The 21918-nt window shown below is 40.9% G+C and overlaps 1 protein-coding gene across 1 annotated transcript in view; it reads right to left on the reverse strand.

The window, feature by feature from the left end:
* Positions 1–21918, reverse strand: part of LOC110536036 (uncharacterized) — a 141207-nt gene that overhangs the window by 3156 nt on the left and 116133 nt on the right. Inside the window, exons 8-9 of the mRNA XM_021621582.3 lie at positions 16450–16636; positions 1668–1801 (exon numbers count right to left, since the gene is read on the reverse strand). Coding sequence (XP_021477257.3) covers positions 1668–1801; positions 16450–16636 — 321 coding nt within the window. The remainder of the gene's footprint in view (positions 1–1667; positions 1802–16449; positions 16637–21918) is intronic.

Consider the following 21918-nt stretch of genomic DNA (forward strand, 5'->3'; position numbering starts at 1 on the left):
TTCTATTTTTGTACTCAAGTAAGACCACAGGAGTCATGATAATGTGAAAGCAGCCATTTCTGGAGCACTGTACGCAACTCTCTGACCACAGCGCGGTTTCACAGACGTCCATGCGTAGATCTTTAACAGGGAAAGCTGTGTTTAAGGCATTAGGAAGCGGGTCTGCAGTAACAGCTAGCTAGAGCAGCCTTAGTGGAGCTCGGAGAGAGAGCGAGAGACAGCTGACTACAGAAGGCAGTGTTTTGTTGGCTAATTCAGAGCAGAGGAGGTTCCTGCCTGTGGTTTCTCATGCTCTGTCTCGCTAACTGCAATCTTCTCTCTTTGCTCAACGCCAAACACTCTAACAGATCCATGGGCCGCGTCCCAATTCTCCGACACGGCTTCCTCCTCTTGTGTCCTTTCATGTTCATATGGTGGTAAAGTGTGAGGATTAGGCCTATTCAATGGAATGGAATGTTTTAAACGGTGCAGTTACAACTGCATTTGATTCTTTTCTCTATTCCACACCAAAGAAAGTTGTGTCAGTTCCATAAAAGTGGAAATGGGGTGTTCAGAGAGTTGCAGACAGAAATCTATTACATAGAACTGCTGCATTATCTATCCTACATGACAGAAAGTTGAGTCAGTTGTGTAATACACTGAGTGTTCAAAACATTAGGAACACCTGCTCTTTCCATGACAGACTGAACAGGTGAATGCTATTATCCCTTATTGATGTTAAATCCACTTCAATTAGTGTAGATTTTATTCATCTTTATTTAATCAGGTAGGCCAGTTGAGATCAAGTTCTCATTTACAACTGCGACCTGGCCAAGATAAAGCAAAGCAGTGCGACACAAACAACACAGATTTACACATGGAATAAACAAACGTACAGTCAATAACACAATAGAACAAAAAGTTTATATACAGTGTGTGCAAATGAGGTAAGATAAGGAAGGTAAGTAGTGGTGAAATAATTACAATTTAGCAATTAAACACTGGAGTGATAAATGTGCAGAAGATGAATGTGCAAGTAGATACCGGGGTGCAAAGGAGCAAAAAAAATAATAACAGTATGGGGATGAGGTAGTTGGATGGGCTATTTAAAAGATGGGCTATGTACAGGTGCAGTGATCTGTGAGCTGCTCTGACAGCTGGTGCTTATAAAGTTAGTGAGGGAGATGAGTCTCCAGATGAAGGGGAGGAGAGACATGGATTGTGTATGTGTGCCATTCAGAGGGTGAATGGGCAAGACAAAATATTTAAGTGCCTTTGAGCGGGGAATGGTAGTAGGTGCCAGGTGCACTAGTTTGAGTGTGTCAAGAACTGCAAGGCTTCTGGGTTTTTCGCACTCAACAGTTTCCTGTGTGTATCAAGAATGGTCCACCACCCAAAGGACATCCAGCCAACTTGACACAACTGTGGGAAGCTTGGAGTCAACATGAGCCAGCATCCCTGTGGAAAGCTTCCGACACCTTATAGAGAGTCCAGGCCCCAACAAATTGAGGCAGTTCTGAGGGCAAAAGGGGGTGCAACTCAATATTAAGGAAGGTGTTCATAATGTTTTGTGCGCTCAGTGTATACATTTCTGTATTCAACCAATGCTCGGAGGGTTCCAGCCAACTAAATTGGCCTGTTGGTTAGCTTGGGTTGAGAGAGGGCAGACTGTGCTGGTCTGATCTTACCGTCGCTGGCAGCCTGCTGGTGGTAGTGAGAGTAGGGCTTGTGTTGGGGGTGGAGGTGCTGCTGTTGCTTCTCCAGAGGAGGAGGGGAAGTGCCTGTACCCTTCATCCGTGGGGAGAGGAGAGGACCTGACACGCTGGAGGAGAGAGTGGGAGAAAGAGAGAATTAATTGTCTAATTTCCCCATATTTTGAAATGATCAGACGCTGAAGTGCATAAATACAATGATTTACTATTTATACACTGACAACTGTGGTTTCATATTTTTATTTTAATCAAACGTCTTGTTTGATCAAAGTGCTATGTACTAAACAGCATTTATCTAACCAACACACTGGAGCAGTTAAAGGATCTTGAATGGCCCTAATAGTATGCTGTACTGTATGTTGTCGGGGGAATGGAAACTTCAGCTTCCCACAATCCTCCATCTACCACATGATCTAAAGTCAACAAACACCAGAGCATGCATTCTACTGAAAGCCCCCCGTGCCTTGTGGCCTCGGAGGAGAAAGCCTATTCGTGTTTAGGCATATGAGCATGACATGTTTGTGACATAGCGTACCCCAACTGCTCGGGGCGGGCGAGCAACAACTAAGGCTTTCTGGATTGCGATTAAATAAATTAAGCTTTGTCCGTGGTGGTATTAGACACAGATGTGTGCAAACAAATCTTTATAAATGTTAAGCAGAATAGCTCCAACTAGACGAGACTGTGCCAATACCCAAAAGATCTGTGGAGTGTATTGTTCTTCAGGGTACACTTCAAAGAGTCACACTTTGCATTGAGCGCACCAATTTTCAGAGAGGAAGGAAAACAACAACAAGTGGGATGAATTGCTTTTTAAATCAGAGTTATAACTAACAGATGGGATGTTTTTCCAACCTTTCCAATTAGAACCATATAGACGTAGGATTTGAATTTGAGCCAGTTTGCTACAGCAGGGGAAAGAAATCCTGCATTAACAGGAAATGTGAATTATTATGCAGATTATAATTCATGGACAATTTTTTGTAGGGGTTGATACAATTCAGGTCTGAAATGTTAAAGAGGAAACTACAAACTTTAGAAGCCTTTTTAAACCTGGAACACTCTACAAGTTTGCATTTCCTGCTGTGTCCTGCAACAACAGGATGATCAAATTAAGATATGGCATCTGTAGTTACGCTGTTAGGACGTTGGAAAAACCTGCAATCAACATGAAAAAAGAAATCATGGAATTGGGAGGGTTTCTGTTTAACTACGTTATGAAGCGTTATGAAAGCAGATTGTCAATACACTCTGTTGTACAGTCAATAAGGTCAAGAATATGACTACAGTATGAGTATCAATAATGTGAGGAATATGACTACAGTATGAGCATCAATGTGAGGAATATGACTACAGTATGAGCATCAATGTGAAGAATATAACTACAGTATGAGTATCAATGTGAAGAATATGACTACAGTATGAGCATCAATGTGAAGAATATGACTACAGTACGAGTATCAATGTGAAGAATATGACTACAGTATGAGCATCAATGTGAAGAATATGACTACAGTATGAGTATCAATGTGAAGAATATGACTACAGTATGAGTATCAATAATGTGAGGAATATGACTACAGTATGAGCATCAATGTGAAGAATATAACTACAGTATGAGTATCAATGTGAAGAATATAACTACAGTATGAGTATCAATAATGTGAGGAATATGACTACAGTATGAGCATCAATGTGAAGAATATAACTACAGTATGAGCATCAATGTGAAGAATATAACAACAGTATGAGCATCAATGTGAAGAATATAACTACAGTATGAGTATCAATGTGAAGAATATAACTACAGTATGAGCATCAATGTGAAGAATATAACTACAGTATGATTATCAATGTGAAGAATATAACTACAGTATGAGCATCAATGTGAAGAATATAACAACAGTATGAGCATCAATGTGAAGAATATAACTACAGTATGAGTATCAATGTGAAGAATATAACTACAGTATGAGCATCAATGTGAAGAATATAACTACAGTATGAGCATCAATGTGAAGAATATAACTACAGTATGAGCATCAATGTGAAGAATATGACTACAGTATGAGTATCAATGTGAAGAATATGACTACAGTATGATTATCAATGTGAAGAATATAACTACAGTATGAGCATCAATGTGAAGAATATAACTACAGTATGAGCATCAATGTGAAGAATATGACTACAGTATGAGTATCAATGTGAAGAATATGACTACAGTATGAGTATCAATAATGTGAAGAATATGACTACAGTATGAGCATCAATGTGAAGAATATAACTACAGTATGAGCATCAATGTGAAGAATATAACTACAGTATGAGTATCAATGTGAAGAATATAACTACAGTATGAGCATCAATGTGAGGAATATAACTACAGTATGAGTATCAATAATGTGAAGAATATGACTACAGTATGAGTATCAATAATGTGAAGAATATGACTACAGTATGAGCATCAATGTGAAGAATATAACAACAGTATGAGCATCAATGTGAAGAATATAACTACAGTATGAGTATCAATGTGAAGAATATAACTACAGTATGAGCATCAATGTGAAGAATATAACTACAGTATGAGCATCAATGTGAGGAATATAACTACAGTATGAGTATCAATAATGTGAAGAATATGACTACAGTATGAGCATCAATGTGAAGAATATAACTACAGTATGAGCATCAATGTGAAGAATATAACTACAGTATGAGCATCAATGTGAAGAATATAACTACAGTATGAGCATCAATGTGAAGAATATGACTACAGTATGAGTATCAATGTGAAGAACATGACTACAGTATGAGTATCAATAATGTGAAGAATATAACTACAGTATGAGCATCAATGTGAGGAATATAACTACAGTATGAGCATCAATAATGTGAAGAATATAACTACAGTATGAGTATCAATAATGTGAAGAATATGACTACAGTATGAGTATCAATGTGAGGAATATGACTACAGTATGAGCATCAATGTGAAGAATATGACTACAGTATGAGTATCAATAATGTGAAGAATATGACTACAGTATGAGTATCAATAATGTGAAGAATATGACTACAGTATGAGCATCAATGTGAGGAATATGACTACAGTATGAGTATCAATAATGTGAAGAATATAACTACAGTATGAGTATCAATAATGTGAAGAATATGACTACAGTATGAGTATCAATGTGAGGAATATGACTACAGTATGAGCATCAATGTGAAGAATATGACTACAGTATGAGTATCAATAATGTGAAGAATATAACTACAGTATGAGTATCAATGTGAGGAATATGACTACAGTATGAGCATCAATGTGAAGAATATGACTACAGTATGAGTATCAATAATGTGAAGAATATAACTACAGTATGAGTATCAATGTGAAGAATATAACTACAGTATGAGCATCAATGTGAAGAATATAACTACAGTATGAGCATCAATGTGAGGAATATAACTACAGTATGAGCATCAATGTGAGGAATATGACTACAGTATGATTATCAATGTGAAGAATATAACTACAGTATGAGCATCAATGTGAAGAATATAACTACAGTATGATTATCAATGTGAAGAATATAACTACAGTATGAGTATCAATAATGTGAAGAATATGACTACAGTATGAGTATCAATGTGAGGAATATGACTACAGTATGAGCATCAATGTGAAGAATATAACTACAGTATGAGCATCAATGTGAAGAATATAACTACAGTATGAGCATCAATGTGAAGAATATGACTACAGTATGATTATCAATAATGTGAAGACTATAACTACAGTATGAGCATCAATAATGTGAAGACTATAACTACAGTATGAGCATCAATGTGAGGAATATAACTACAGTATGAGTATCAATAATGTGAAGAATATAACTACAGTATGAGCATCAATGTGAAGAATATAACTACAGTATGAGCATCAATAATGTGAAGACTATAACTACAGTATGAGCATCAATAATGTGAAGACTATAACTACAGTATGAGCATCAATGTGAGAAATATAACTACAGTATGAGTATCAATAATGTGAAGAATATAACTACAGTATGAGCATCAATAATGTGAAGAATATAACTACAGTATGAGCATCAATAATGTGAAGACTATAACTACAGTATGAGCATCAATAATGTGAAGACTATAACTACAGTATGAGCATCAATAATGTGAAGACTATAACTACAGTATGAGTATCAATAATGTGAAGAATATAACTACAGTATGAGTATCAATAATGTGAAGAATATGACTACAGTATGAGTATCAATGTGAAGAATATAACTACAGTATGAGCATCAATGTGAGGAATATAACTACAGTATGAGCATCAATGTGAGGAATATAACTACAGTATGAGTATCAATAATGTGAAGACTATAACTACAGTATGAGCATCAATAATGTGAAGACTATAACTACAGTATGAGCATCAATGTGAGGAATATAACTACAGTATGAGTATCAATAATGTGAAGAATATAACTACAGTATGAGCATCAATGTGAAGAATATGACTACAGTATGATTATCAATAATGTGAAGAATATAACTACAGTATGAGCATCAATGTGAAGAATATGACTACAGTATGAGCATCAATGTGAAGAATATGACTACAGTATGAGCATCAATGTGAAGAATATAACTACAGTATGAGTATCAATAATGTGAAGAATATAACTACAGTATGAGTATCAATAATGTGAAGAATATGACTACAGTATGATTATCAATAATGTGAAGAATATAACTACAGTATGAGCATCAATGTGAAGAATATGACTACAGTACGAGTATCAATGTGAAGAATATGACTACAGTATGAGCATCAATGTGAAGAATATGACTACAGTATGAGTATCAATGTGAAGAATATAACTACAGTATGAGCATCAATGTGAAGAATATGACTACAGTATGAGTATCAATGTGAGGAATATGACTACAGTATGAGTATCAATAATGTGAAGAATATAACTACAGTATGAGTATCAATGTGAGGAATATGACTACAGTATGAGTATCAATAATGTGAAGAATATAACTACAGTATGAGTATCAATGTGAGGAATATGACTACAGTATGAGTATCAATAATGTGAAGAATATAACTACAGTATGAGCATCAATGTGAAGAATATAACTACAGTATGAGCATCAATGTGAGGAATATGACTACAGTATGAGCATCAATGTGAAGAATATAACTACAGTATGAGCATCAATGTGAAGAATATAACTACAGTATGAGTATCAATAATGTGAAGAATATGACTACAGTACGAGTATCAATAATGTGAAGAATATAACTACAGTATGAGTATCAATGTGAGGAATATAACTACAGTATGAGTATCAATAATGTGAAGAATATGACTACAGTACGAGTATCAATAATGTGAAAAATATGACTACAGTACGAGTATCAACAGAGTGTAAAGTCTGGCTCTGGGTGAGCTCATATCATGCCTTTTGATTGCATGTCAACCAAATTGGTTTTCTTCTTTGCTCCAAACACACACATTCTTTTACATTCTTCAACTACAGTCGAGACCAGATAGATATAAACCCCTCCATAAGCGAGAGGCCTAATTTCCTCACAAATATTTAACAGCCATTTAGTATCCTCTTCCAGTTGCATTTCTGGAATACCAACACACAAAAACTGTTGCTGTGTTACTATGTGCCGTGGATGGATGCATATGGTTTGCAGTACGAGCTCTGTGAATGTGATGACAGAGAGTTGCTGGAGGCGGCATAGCCCCCAGATGACGCAGCTCTAACCTTGTGAGAGAGCTAGCTCAGTGACAAGGTCAGGACCCACCCAGTGCTAAGACGCTACCTGGTAGACACTTTCTACACTCCACAGGAACAGATTAATAACCCCTAAGGTTGATGTCCCATGCCCCCGCAGAAATTCAATTAGCATAGTAAAAAAAATCCCCATAAAAATGTGTCAGTTTAAGCTAGAGATATGTTTTTTGGCATTGGATGCATCTCAATACACCGCCTCCGCCTATGTAGCACTATGAAAAGTGGCAGATCTAGAGCAGTGTTTGTCAGACCATGAGACATCCTGGAAATTGGTATTCTCACAAAATGGTCTGTAGTGTCCGAACGGTTTGGCCTACAAACTATTATATTATTCAATGTGTTTGTACGGGCTAATAGCAGTAAAGCACCAATTGTTTTTTCATCAATTTTTTTTTTTTTTATACTTCAAGGGGTCTTAAAATTCTAAATCAAATCGCTAAATGATCCTTGGTATGACCTTCTTAAACCCCTCCCCTGCCCCTGCTTAGACAGGGCTTGGACTAGGGGGTTACAGGCACAGCTCCCTTGAATTATTATTATTTATTTTTTATCTCAATGGAACTTACCTGGTTAAATAAAGGATAAACAAAAAGTGATAGAGATATATGTCAAAGATAGTTATTTAGAGTGTGACCATGTAATATTTATCTATTTGGAACCTATCCATGTATTAACCATGGACTCAGGCCTCTGTTTTTTCAACTACAAACCCTCTCTCTTCTGCTTCTTGAGCTTAGAGAGCCACACACCTCTCCACTGAAGACACCCAACGCAGTGTCGAACCAACGTTTTCTCCCTGCATAGCATTAGCACTTCGCGCGGCCCCAAGCTAGCGGCGATCATGGTTAATCCGTCCGCTGGCACGGGCCAGCGCTGCCGCCATGTGTTTCTACAGAGAGCGGCACTCCCCCAGGAGGTGCTGTCAGCACAAACTCAGGAAACAGTTATACTGTTCATATTTTTACAAGCAGCCTCTATGTGCAGCTAAAGTGAATCATAAGCTAATCACTGCCAGCTGCCGCCTGCGCTCAGGCTCAAGGAATGAGGGGAATCTTTCATATGCTGTACAGAGTATACATTTCTCCCCTGGTATTCACCTTCCCTGTTCATCCTCCTTCTCCTTCTCCTCCTCCTCTCTTGACAGCCTTTTTCCAGGCAGCCAGCTAGCCACCCCTTACCCCTTCTGTTGTGAGAGTGTGGTTGACCCCTGACTTCTAGGTAGATTGACAGAGTGACTGCTACCAGATAGGCTATTGACTGAGATCAGGATGGACAATGAGGGCTAGGGGTAAGATGTTGGGGTGAGGGTTTCAGATCAATGATGAGGGCTAGGGGTGAGATGTTGGGGTGAGGGTTTCAGATCAATGATGAGGGCTAGGGGTAAGATGTTGGGGTGAGGGTTTCAGATCAATGATGAGGGCTAGGGGTAAGATGTTGGGGTGAGGGTTTTAGATCAATGATGAGGGCTAGGGGTAAGATGTTGGGGTGAGGGTTTCAGATCAATGATGAGGGCTAGGGGTGAGATGTTGGGGTGAGGGTTTCAGATCAATGATGAGGGCTAGGGGTAAGATGTTGGGGTGAGGGTTTTAGATCAATGATGAGGGCTAGGGGTAAGATGTTGGGGTGAGGGTTTCAGATCAATGATGAGGGCTAGGGGTGAGATGTTGGGGTGAGGGTTTCAGATCAATGATGAGGGCTAGGGGTAAGATGTTGGGGTGAGGGTTTCAGATCAATGATGAGGGCTAGGGGTGAGATGTTGGGGTGAGGGTTTCAGATCAATGATGAGGGCTAGGGGTAAGATGTTGGGGTGAGGGTTTCAGATCAATGATGAGGGCTAGGGGTGAGATGTTGGGGTGAGGGTTTCAGATCAATGATGAGGGCTAGGGGTGAGATGTTGAGGTGAGGGTTTTAGATCAATGATGAGGGCTAGGGGTAAGATGTTGGGGTGAGGGTTTTAGATCAATGATGAGGGCTAGGGGGTAAGATGTTGGGGTGAGGGTTTTAGATCAATGATGAGGGCTAGGGGTAAGATGTTGGGGTGAGGGTTTCAGATCAATGATGAGGGCTAGGGGTGAGATGTTGGGGTGAGGGTTTCAGATCAATGATGAGGGCTAGGGGGTAAGATGTTGGGGTGAGGGTTTTAGATCAATGATGAGGGCTAGGGGGTAAGATGTTGGGGTGAGGGTTTTAGATCAATGATGAGGGCTAGGGGTAAGATGTTGGGGTGAGGGTTTTAGATCAATGATGAGGGCTAGGGGGTAAGATGTTGGGGTCAGGGTTTAAGATTGAAGGGGGATGAGAGTGAGTGTAAAAGAACTGGCTGGCAAATGTTTGAGAGAACTCACTGCTTGAATCACTCAGCCAGAGCATCTTTGACACAGCTTACTAGCAATAGTACAATGGATAGGACTCAGTTACTAGGACTCTGTTTACCTGACTTAGGGACTAGGACTCCGTTTACCTGACTTAGGGACTAGGACTCCGTTTACCTGATTTAGGGACTAGGACTCCGTTTACCTGACTTAGGGACTAGGACTCAGTTTACCTGACTTAGGGACTAGGACTCCGTTTACCTGACTTAGGGACTAGGACTCCGTTTACCTGACTTAGGGACTAGGACTCCATTTACCTGACTTAGGGACTAGGACTCTGTTTACCTGACTTAGGGACTAGGACTCTGTTTACCTGACTTAGGGACTAGGACTCCATTTACCTGACTTAGGGAATAGGATTGTGTTTAACTGACTTAGGAATAATACTGACTTATATGACTGAGTGAATATGACTCAATGCAATACGTTGAAGTGAACATGATTCCGGGAATACGATTTGATTCAGCAGACATAGATTGAGCCTTGCAATAAGCCTGGCTTCAGAACTCTTAGGACAGACCAAACGAATCAAGAATGCACATTCCAACCTGGACACTGTAACATCACCCTCGGGCCAAAACAATCCAACCAAATGTATTCACATTCCAACCTGGACACTGTAACATCACCCTTGGGCCAAAACAATCCAGCCAAACATATTCACATTCCAACCTGGACACTGTAACATCACCCTCGGGCCAAAACAATCCAACCAAACGTATTCACATTCCTACAACACATGCAGGTGTATATGGAGGGACATGGACGTTATCAGAACTGAATACTCTGTCTGGTTATATACAGTCTATAAGATGCCAAAAATACAATTGGCAGTGATGCAATCCTTCACTGTTCTAGGATCTGTCCTCTAAGGCTTGGTTCTGTCCTCAGGGATTTTTATTTTATTTTTTATTTAACTAGGCAAGTTTTAAGAACAAATTCTTATTTACAATGACGGCATACCCCGGCCAAACTCTAACCTGGACGACGCTGGGCCAATTGTGCGCCGCTCTATGGGACTCCCAATCACGGCTGGTTGTGATACAGCCTGGAATTGAACCAGGGTTTGTAGTGACGCCTATAGCACTGAGATGCAGTGCCTTAAATTGCTGCGCCACCTGGGAGTTATGAGGGGATGGAAAGATGGAAAGAAAAATGAAGACAGCTCGCTGCTCTGAATGAAGATCCATGAGAAGAGCTACTCTGAATGAAGATCCATGAGGAGAGCTACTCTGAATGAAGATCCACGAGGAGAGCTGCTCTGAATGAAGATCCATGAGGAGAGCTACTCTGAATGAAGATCCATGAGGAGAGCTACTCTGAATGAAGATCCACGAGGAGAGCTGCTCTGAATGAAGATCCACGAGGAGAGCTGCTCTGAATGAAGATCCACGAGGAGAGCTGCTCTGAATGAAGATCCATGAGGAGAGCTACTCTGAATGAAGATCCACAAGGAGAGCTGCTCTGAATGAAGATCCACGAGGAGAGCTGCTCTGAATGAAGATCCATGAAGAGAGCTACTCTGAATGAAGATCCACGAGGAGAGCAACTCTGCTCCTCGTTCGTCTTCCATCACTTGCCCTTCCTGTCCCACTAGTGACCATGGATCAGACTCCCCTTCCCCCCGTCCGTTAATGGATCAGACCCACCTTCCCCCTGTCCATCCCCCTTCAGCGGGCCGCTGTTAATCCCCTCTGATGGATTGGCAAGCGTGGCTTGGCGCAGGATAGTGGAAACACGCCTGGTTCTGGTTAGCGTGCTCAAGCCACGCGTGAGAGATGGGTAGCGCTGAGCTAACCTAACCCTACGGCCCAAACCTAAGCAGTCAAGGAGCTTTTCCTGGGCCCATATAAGCTATCTGTTAGTTTTATTGAGCTAACCGCGGAAAACACTGTAGGAAACACTGAAACACTCCATAAATGCCATCTGTTGTAAGATAATTTAGACATTGAATTGTCTGAATTGTTCTTTGAATAAACCATTTAGGCCAAGGCAGTAATTTGTGTTTATAACCAAGTTGGACCACAAAACCACGACTAGGCCTACTACTACCATGACCAGAGTCTTATATTTGGCTCTGACCACAGCCAGTAGAAGTAATGACTATAATGGAATGTTTTTGTTTGACTTCGGAGATTGATACTCTGTGCAGATGATTTAAGGCTGATAATTGATGGAAAGATGGGAGGACTGATGGCACTGAGTTCATCGCTGACTGTGCTGCAGATGACTGTCTCCCCTCAGAACATGATCTGTTAATGATGTCCCTGCAGCCACTCTAATTCAATTAGATTGTGTCAATCACAGTTCCTTGTGCTTCACAAGGTACCAAACCAGGTCAAACTAATATTTCCAGAGGGGCTCTAATGTCAATACACAGGAAAAAATACCATTATAGAAGGCACTGAATGACATCCCTTACCACCCATCATCGCTACAGCTAAAGGCTTCACCAACTGTAGAATGGGCACGTCTGTGAGAGACCCCCCAAGTGTTTCTAGCTCCTGCACCGACCTTCATGCGCATGCACAGATCAAGTATTTTAACTGGCATATTTTAATATTAGCGTCAGAAAAATGACACTGGTATTTACAAAGTAAAATGACTCTAAATGGCCCATTTGAGCCAGGGTAAACACATTTAGCGATGAGGTCAGAGGCTGCCGCAGCACTAGTCAGGTTAGTTAGATCATTTTGTCAAAATGTTTAATGTCCTGCTAAATCGTTTGGGAAAAACAAGTGTGGCGTTGCTATTGACTTTGGCAGTAGCCTGTATACTCAAGGCTTTAAACATGTAATCAAATGCTCCACCTTCAGGCAAATGTAAGTAGACGTTTCATACCCAGCTTGTTGTAGGTCCTGGCACAGCTGTCTCTCTGTCTTAGATGGGCTGATAAAGTAGTCCAGTTACCGAATGCAGTACATTTTCTTCGGTTAGATATTTGTACATTTTCTTCGGTTAGACATTCGCAAAAAAATATTCAGGTTAGACATTTGTACATTTTCTATGGTTAGATATTCCAATTTGATGAAATGCACAAATTGCTGTAATTCTTGTAATGAAACGCTGTCATGGCATCACAGACGTACAGATAGGAGTGTTGGGTGGACAAACGGACAGACCTGAACCAGAGCGATCACTTATGGCCTGTGTCTTACCAGCTGGCCCTTTATTTTCATTTGTAAGGAAACTTACTGTACACTCACAGTGGTCTATTTCAGATGGACCTCTTCAAACTTGCTGAAAAACAGATCCCTGTCTCACATCCAATATCTCATCATAGTGGTGTGTGTGCGTGCGAGCGTGTGTCTCTGTTGTAGTGTAACTGGTGTTAAAATATCCTCAGCACGCTCTTTTCACTTTCTGTCTCTATCCAAGTAGCAGTAATTGTAAGTAGTACTACGTACCAAGAAGTCCTGAAACCACATTGTAATTCTACAGAGCTCTATTCCTGCTGTTAATGCTTGAAAAAACACAGCACTTTCCAGAAAGTACCAGGTCTAACATGACAACCCATTGCAGCTCCAGCACGTTTACATCTGCTACGGTTACCATGTCTGCTTTTCTCACTGTTTATGCTGGAAACGGACCTGTCCACCATGTCTCACGCCAAATTCACAAGTAATCATCAGTGTTTCTTAAACTTTACCTTGTTAATGCACACATTAACAAGGTAAATGTGTGATTTAAGTACACACACACACACACACCAATCTAAGAAAAACAATTATTTTGTTACCATTTTTGCAATGCTTCATTATATCCCCATTGCCTCCCAATCTGTTTTAATGCTCTCATTTTCTCTCTCTCTGGTTTTCACCCCATTGTTTTGTACAGTACATACAAAACCTCCTGTCGACATGTTGGCTTTGTTACTGTGCTCTGCTGGTTCTCGTAGACACTAATAGGAAACATGCTAAGAGAAAGAGAGCGAGAGAGCGAGAGAGAGAGAGGAAACACTGGACCTGATCAGAGGAACTGAAGTAAACCCAGTGAGTGAGTGACAGTGAGTAACCAGAGTGTGAAATGTGTTTGTTAATCTGCAGCAGGACTCAGTGCCTCTTTAATCAAACAGACGGTAGCTGGCGCTCTGTTAGCATAGCATCTCTATACTAAACATTGGGGAACCTGGTTAGTAGTGTCCTATCATTCTACATAATAAAAGACAATAGGTATTGTAGTATTATACCACTATATTGCTATTTTCTAGCCAACATGTATTTCTAAAAAGAGAATCTGGTTAGAACTTTGCCTCTAATAAATACTAGTTGACACACTGTTGTGTGCCATGCCAAATAAAAGTAGTAACAGTTCGCAAGGACAGGGCTAAATCAACATGGAGTACATGTTTAAAGAACTGAAAGGTTAAGTGCTGTTAATGAGCTACACGAAAACACAAGAGGAGTCAGCACCACACTGCTCTGACAGTTTATCTTTGAAACCTTTGTATAATCGTGGGCCAAACTGTTAGGTCATTGGGAGTCCTCTGTCACCCCCAGTGGGGACTCAATTGGACCTGTGGATCATTGGACACAATGCCAGAAATAGTGGATATTATTGGCTGCATCATTGTGACCTCATCCTGACCTCCATGCTTAATCTGAAGGTTCATCGCTATGGCCGCTTCCAAAATGCTACCCTATTCCCTACATACTGTAGTGCACTACTTTTGACCCCTATTCCCAACATACTGTAGTGCACTACGTTTGACCAGAGCCTTATGAGGTTCCCTAAGGGCGCTGGTCAAAATAATTGCCCTACATAGGCAATAGGGTGCCATTTGGGACATTTGGGTTTGGATTAAGACTGCTAAAATGATTGGGTTTTGCACCAATATAGGGATTGTACTGATTTTGGTTGACACACAATAGAGCAATAATTTATATTTCCCAAGTGTCCCCACACTGTGCTGGGATCAGCATGATCTTATCGATGAAGACATTGTGATGTCCCACAGTGATGACAACACAGCTGTCCTGTAATGACGATCACATCCCAGAGGTAGTTCAGCTGACCACCGACCCAGAGCCCTTCTGGAGGGAGATACTATTTCATCAGCCTAAACTTGGACATTATTATAAGCCTGAAGATACAGGAATGTATGGGTATACTAATAATATCATGATGTGTAAAGGTAAGATAGTGTATAACTGTGTGTGTCTGTGTGTCACGCCCTGACCTTAGAGAGCTGTTTTATTTCTCTATTTGGTGAGGTCAGGGTGTGATGTGGGGTGGGCATTCTATGTTTTCTATTTCTTTGGATTTGGCCGAGTGTGGTTCCCAATCAGAGGCAGCTGTCTATTGTTGTCTCTGATTGGGAATCATACTTAGGTAGTCTGTTTTCCCACCTATGTTGTGGGATCTTATTTTCTGTTTAGTTGCCTGACAGAACGGTGCGCTTTTGTTTCGCTACTTTGTTATTTTGTTGCGGTGTTCAGTTGAATAAATATCATGAACGCCTTCCACGCTGCACCGTGGTCTCCTTCTTCAACCCACGAGAGTCGTGACACTGTGTGCGTGCAATGCATTTGACAATCGTATTACCATAAGTATGTGACCTGTGATCCGAATACAGTGTGTGCAGCATCGGGGGGGGGGGGGGGGGGGGGTGATTTTGGGGGAAGTTTCTACACAATTTTAAAATACTCTAAAATGCTATTTAGAGAACAGCAAAAACAAACAAAATTGACCTCATCCATTAATTATCAGGTGAGTTTAAAGTTTGGGAAAGCTTTTTATTCATCATAAAATTGCACATTTATAATAAAGGATTGCATGCATATCATCACATTTACAGACTAATGTAAGATAGGCTACTATTCTTAATGTCATGAGTAGATTGCATAGTCATAATTTAGGCTAATAATATAACTCAATCACTGTGAGCAAAACAGACAGTTCTGAACAATGCATGCCGGAACGGCATAGTGTTATTATCAGAGTGAAAAATGTACCATTTTTTTTATAAACACATTTCTTCCAGTCAACTTTAAATGAAACATAAGCAACATATCTGCAGTGAGTGTGTGCATATTTACTGTCTTTATCATTGATTAGTACCACTGGAAAGTTTGAGTCAATAATTCCCTTCTCCAGGCTAGGTCGACGTCATACAGATGAAAGATATTCATTTGAGCCAGTTTGCTACAGCAGGAAAAACCCCTATGGATGTCGGCCCTTTAACTTGGCCTTGTAGTGACTTCATAGCGTGTATTATGCATCTATTTCACGTTGCATTGTATGCGCCTTTCCACAAGCAAATGAGTCAATTTATTATGACCTACCGTTAAACTTAATACTGTGGTGATAGTTAATAGATGGGGTCAGTTTTGTTTGTTTTTGCTGTTCTCCAAATAGCATTTTAGAGTTTTTAAATTGTGTAGAAATGCAGTAAATCATCTTCTACTTCTAACCCCCCCACAACCCACATGGCATACCCTAGGTTTAGCTGAATTGATGCCACTGAACAAGGGTACCCAACTGAGTGTGTGTCTAATGAATTACATGTAACAGTAGTGTATGTATAGTAGGGAACTCACCCATCGCGTGTGCTCTCCATGGTGGACAGAGGGGACAGAGAATGCGGGCTGCTCAGGTCCCGTTCCAGGCGGGACTGCCTGGGGGGCAGATCAGGGGCAGAGGCTGAGCCAGTGGTGGGGGCTGGTCCTGGGGAAAGGAGCTCCATCGAAACACAGTGATGGGGGGTGCTGGAGCCAGTGTACAGGCCTGAAAGACAAACAAAGTTAATTCACAAAATGTGCCGAATCAACTCTAGGTCCTTGCTCAGCCATGTTCCAAATTAAATGGCTTTTCATAGCAACAAGCTTTTGTTTTGACAACTGATCATCCAATCAGAGACGGTTTTGAAAAATAGAATGTTCTGTTTTGTGCTGTTTGTGATTTACAGTACATTATTTATGCTGCCAACGGGGTTGGCCTTGATTGTCCTTTAGAGTGGAACTGACAGCGTTTTAGCAACATTAAATCTTATTAAAATCTGTTCATATACACCCCCAGGAAGAATGTGACACTTTTTATTTGATTTTTTACCATTTCTGAGAAGCGAGCACTTACATATGGTCATTTTCACGTTTTCATAAATTCATAGGATGTTTGGGAATGACATATAATAAGTCATTCTATAGTGTTATGACCTGGCTTATAGTTCATAACAGCAAAGGGAGACCACACATTACTTAAATGTAAAAAGGAATACATTTATTAAACTAAATAGTAATAAATACAAAAATGTAACATGAGCTGTGGACGTCTGTAAGATCAGTAGTATGTGCAGTGTGTGGATGAGTGGAGAGGGTGTTGTATGGTGAAAACAAAACAAAAAGGTGGTGGAAGCCAGCCTGCCAGTCAGGGAAGAGAGTGTTGGCTGATGTGCCACCCTTTATAGCCTGCAGGTCAAGCCTGCCTAGGTGTACCACATCAGCTGACATCCTCCCCAGCTCTGCAACAAGCAAACTACCAAACAGGAGAACCCAGCAGACAGAGTGGGAGGGACATCACCCCCCCTCTAAGAACAGGGTTCCACCACGAACCTGAAACTAAAACAAAACAGAAACAACCAAAACACAAAAAAACAAATGCTGTATTACTTATTACAAAAATATATATCTATATACACACACACACACACACACACTACCGTTGAAAAGTGTGGGGTCACTTAGCAATATCCTTGTTTTTGAAAGAAAAGCACATTTTTTGTTCATTAAAATAACATCAAATTGATCAGAAATACAGTGTAGACATTGTTATTGTTGTAAATGACTATGCCACAACTGTCAGAAAGTGTCCATGATTGAGTCTTGGAATGAAGAGATGGAGATAAAACTGTCCAGTTTGAGTGTTTGTTGCAGCTCGTTCCAGTCGCTAGCTGCAGCGAACTGAAAAGAGGAGCGACCCAGGGATGTGTGTGTGCTTTGGGGACCCTTAACAGAATGTGACTAGCATAACTGGTGTTGTATGTGGAGGATGATGACTGCAGTAGGTTCCTCCGATGGGGAGGGGAGGGGGGGGGGGGCTAAGAGGGTTTTATAAAGGATGAGGCCTTCCGTCTGGCCACTCCACAATAAAGGCCAGATTGGTGGAGTGCTGCAGAGATGGTTGTCCTTCTGGAAGGTTCTCCCATTTCCAGAGGAACTTTGTCAGAGTGACCATCGGGTTCTCGGTCACCTCCCTGACCAAGGCCTTCTCCCGATTGCTCAGTTTGGCCGGGTGGCCAGCTCTAGGAAGAGGCTTGGTGATTCCAAACTTCTTCCACTGTGTTGTTGGGGACCTTCAATGCTGCAGACATTTTTTTGGTACCCTTCCCCTGATCTATGCCTCAACACAATCTTGTCTCGGTGCTCTACGGACAATTCCTTCGCCCTCATGGCTTGGTTTATGCTCTGACATGCACTGTCAACTGTGGGACCTTATATAGACTGGTGTGTGCCTTTCAAAATCATGTCCAATCAATTGAATTTACCACAGGTGGACTCCAATCAAGTTGTAGGACATCTCAAGGATGATCATTGGAAACAGGATGGACCTGAACATAATTTCGAGTCTCATAGCGAAGCGTCTGAATTTCTAAAAACCTGTTTTCACTTTGTCATTATGGGGTATTGTGTGTAGATTGACGAAGAAAATGTTTTATTTAATCAATTTTAGAATAAGGCTGTAACGTAGCAAAATGTGGAAAAAGTCAGGGGTCTGAATACTTTCCGAATGCACTGTATGAGGCGAAAGGTCGGTCACACGCTCATTCCTTCAATGACATGGCATCCTCCCAGCAGCTAGCTAACGTTAGGCTCCGCGTTTTTAGCTTGCTAAAAAAAATAGCTAGCTACATAAATTGGTACGCTATCCTAGGGCTGTCAAACTCAATCAGCGCACAAGGCATATTGAACAAAATAGATATAATATATTTGTGTTTACAAAAAACGTGCAACTGCAACTCAAACTGGCCACTGTTTTATTAGAAAAAAATATGGCCCTTTATAATGTCCACTTATCACATTGTATTGGTCACATACTCATGTTTAGCAGATGCTATGCGAAATGTTTGTGTTCCTAGCTCCAACAGTGCAGTAGTATCTAACAATTCACAACAATACACATCTAAAAGTAAAATAATGGAATTAAGAAATATATACATATTAGATCGAAGAATATTTAAGTCTGGCCTTGAGATAGAAGCTGTTTTTCAGTCTCTCGGTCCCAGCTTTGATGCACCTGTACTGACCTCGCCTTCTGGATGATAGCGGGGTAAACAGGCAGTGGCTCGGGTGGTTGTTGTCCTTGATGATCTTTATGGCCTTCCTGTGACATCGGGTGGTGTAGGTGTCCTGGAGGGCAGGTAGTTTGCCCCCGGTGACGCGTTGGGCAGACCGCACCACCCTCTGCATGTATCATTGGTGCGGTTGAATACAGCATTGTTGTATGGCGCACTCAAAATGTATTGTAGTTGAATAGCTAGCCTACTACTCAAATGTTGCTGTAATAGGCCTGCCTATATGTTTCTCCTTTGCATGGCATTTTGTTGCAGGTTTAGTTTTTTGGTTATTCATTGTGAAGCTTAAAAGCCGAAGCTTGTGGCATATGTCCGTACACTTTTCCTCCGCTGCGCGCTGTAAACCTGACATAAGAAAGCAGCGTAATTGAAGTTCAATTCACCAATCCGAGAGCATCAGGCTGTAACTTCATAAAGTAGATGAATCAACCATTGACTCATTTATACTTGCTTGTGTGTGTGCCAGCCCTATTAGCTACGTTACGACTGACTTTTGATCATTGCTCTTGCTAGTTTGATTGTATTGACGTTCCCAGCCTTAGTTACATTTGTCCGTTTGTTCAAAATATTGAGTCATTGAAACTGAACCAGTGCATCTTGAATGGGTGGAGGCAGCAAACAATGTACCAGGCCAGCTGTGATTTACAACCTGATAGCAATATTTTTGGGACTACAAAGAAATATATTGGTGAATTATATTAATCATGCTTTGAACTGCATCCATCTATTCTGCCAACAATATCTTAGTGTATGTCATGGAATTTTGAGTTAAATAGATTTTATTTTTAAAACCTCTTATAAAGTTGGTTTTGAAGCATAAACTGGGAATTTGATATTCATGACTGTTCTTATGATAGTCTGTTTCATAACTGCAAAGCAATTAAAACTGTCAGTTCCACTTGAAATGTTTCGTTATTGAATACAATGCTATTTCTTACAAAGAATAGTATTGAGACTTCATGAGAAGATTTTATAAGAATTGAGTGGAGGTGAGAGAGCAGGCTCTGTGGCTTGTGATTTGTGAGTGCGCATGTGTGTGTGTGCGCGCGTGTGTGTGTGCCAGCCCATTAGTACTTGTAGAAGTCTAAATGTGTCTGACGTTGCCTTCTGAGCATCAGAAAACAGTCCTGTTGGACGGTGATTCACATCACCATTGTAACAGTGAGAGAGAAGCTCATGAAAAATCCCAATGACAGCTGAATGCTCTGCTGAGAGCTCCACTTGAAAGAGCTCAGCTCAGCTCTGCCCAGGGGTCAGCTGAGTTCCATCCTGGGGCTCTCAGGTTGCCTAAGAGGGGCAAGAGACTCCAGTCAGCAGCCCCCTCTGCTCCCCACTGCTCCTCCTGTACTGTAAATCTCTCCTCGCTGTCCTGTCTGTAATGTCTTTCCCAGTGTCCAGGGGAAGTGAGGCGGTGAGGAGAGGACTGCTCCTGGTTTCTGCAGTACTGTTCCCCCAGCTGTGCTCAAGTGGAAGAATGGCCTGTGTGACAGCTCTTTGAAATGGTTACAAGCTTGATTCATTACCCCCAAATCATCAATCACAGACCTTAAACGGTTTCCCCTTCAGCCCCAACATCTGCTACCAGACCAGAAAACATTCTACAAATAATGGCTGTGATTTCTTCAATTTCATCGCTCGGCTCAGCGGCGCAGGGGTTCCCTTAGCGTTTGGGGACGGTTCCGGGAGCGTTCTGTGAGGATTCTATATGTTTTTTTTTATGTGGGTTCTGAGAGGGTTCTGTGACGGAACTGAGAAATGTTTGATTGTGAGTGTGACAGTTCTAACAAGGATCTGTGATGATTCTGATGATTCTGAAAGTGTTCTGTGTGAGTTCTGTCAGGATTCTCTGTGAATTTGTAGGGGGTTCTATGAAGGTTCTGAAGGGTTATGGTGTTTGTAGATGACACTTGGTGGCATAGCCAGACTTGTAGCCTGTCATAATGACATGGACCTATGGACTTGAAGCAGTTGAAGTTATGTGCACTAGCAGTGTATCCGGAAAAACAATAATTCAGGACCTAAAAGGAAGAAAAACATTTTCCTGAGTAAGATTGGGCCTATCAAACAAACTTATAATCGACGAGAACTTTTGAATCCGCCGTTCTATTAGCCAACTTGCATTCACTGGATAATAAACTGGATGAGCTCCGTTCGAGACTTTCCTACCAAAGGGACATTAAAAACTGTAATACCTTATGTTTCACTAAGAAATGGCTGAAATATGTATAATATACAATTGGCTGGGTTTTTTGTGCATCGTCAGGACAGAACAGCTATGTTGGGTAAGACGAGGGGTCTATTTGTCAATAACAGCTGATGCGTGATGTCTAATATTAAGGTAGTCTCCAGGTATTGCTCGACCAGAGGTAGAGTACTTTTTTTTTTACCTTTATTTAACTAGGCAAGTCAGTTAAGAACAAATTCTTATTTTCAATGACAGCCTAGGAACAGTGGGTTAACTGCCTTGTTCAGGGGCAGAGCAACAGATTTGTACCCTTGCTCGGGGGTTTGAACTTGCAACCTTCCAGTTACTAGTTCAACGCTCTAACCACTAGGCTACCCTTCCGCCCTGCCACTTCATGATATCTATCATGATATCTTCACTATCTACCAAGAGAGTTTTCATCTATATTTTTTGTAGCCGTCTATTTACCACATAAAACTGATGCTGGCACTAATACTACACTCAAGCAAACAAGAAAACTCTCATACAGAAGCA

This window comes from Oncorhynchus mykiss, chromosome 1 (genome assembly GCF_057628025.1).
Source record: "Oncorhynchus mykiss isolate SJ-2025 chromosome 1, ASM5762802v1, whole genome shotgun sequence".
Classification (NCBI taxonomy): domain Eukaryota; kingdom Metazoa; phylum Chordata; class Actinopteri; order Salmoniformes; family Salmonidae; genus Oncorhynchus; species Oncorhynchus mykiss.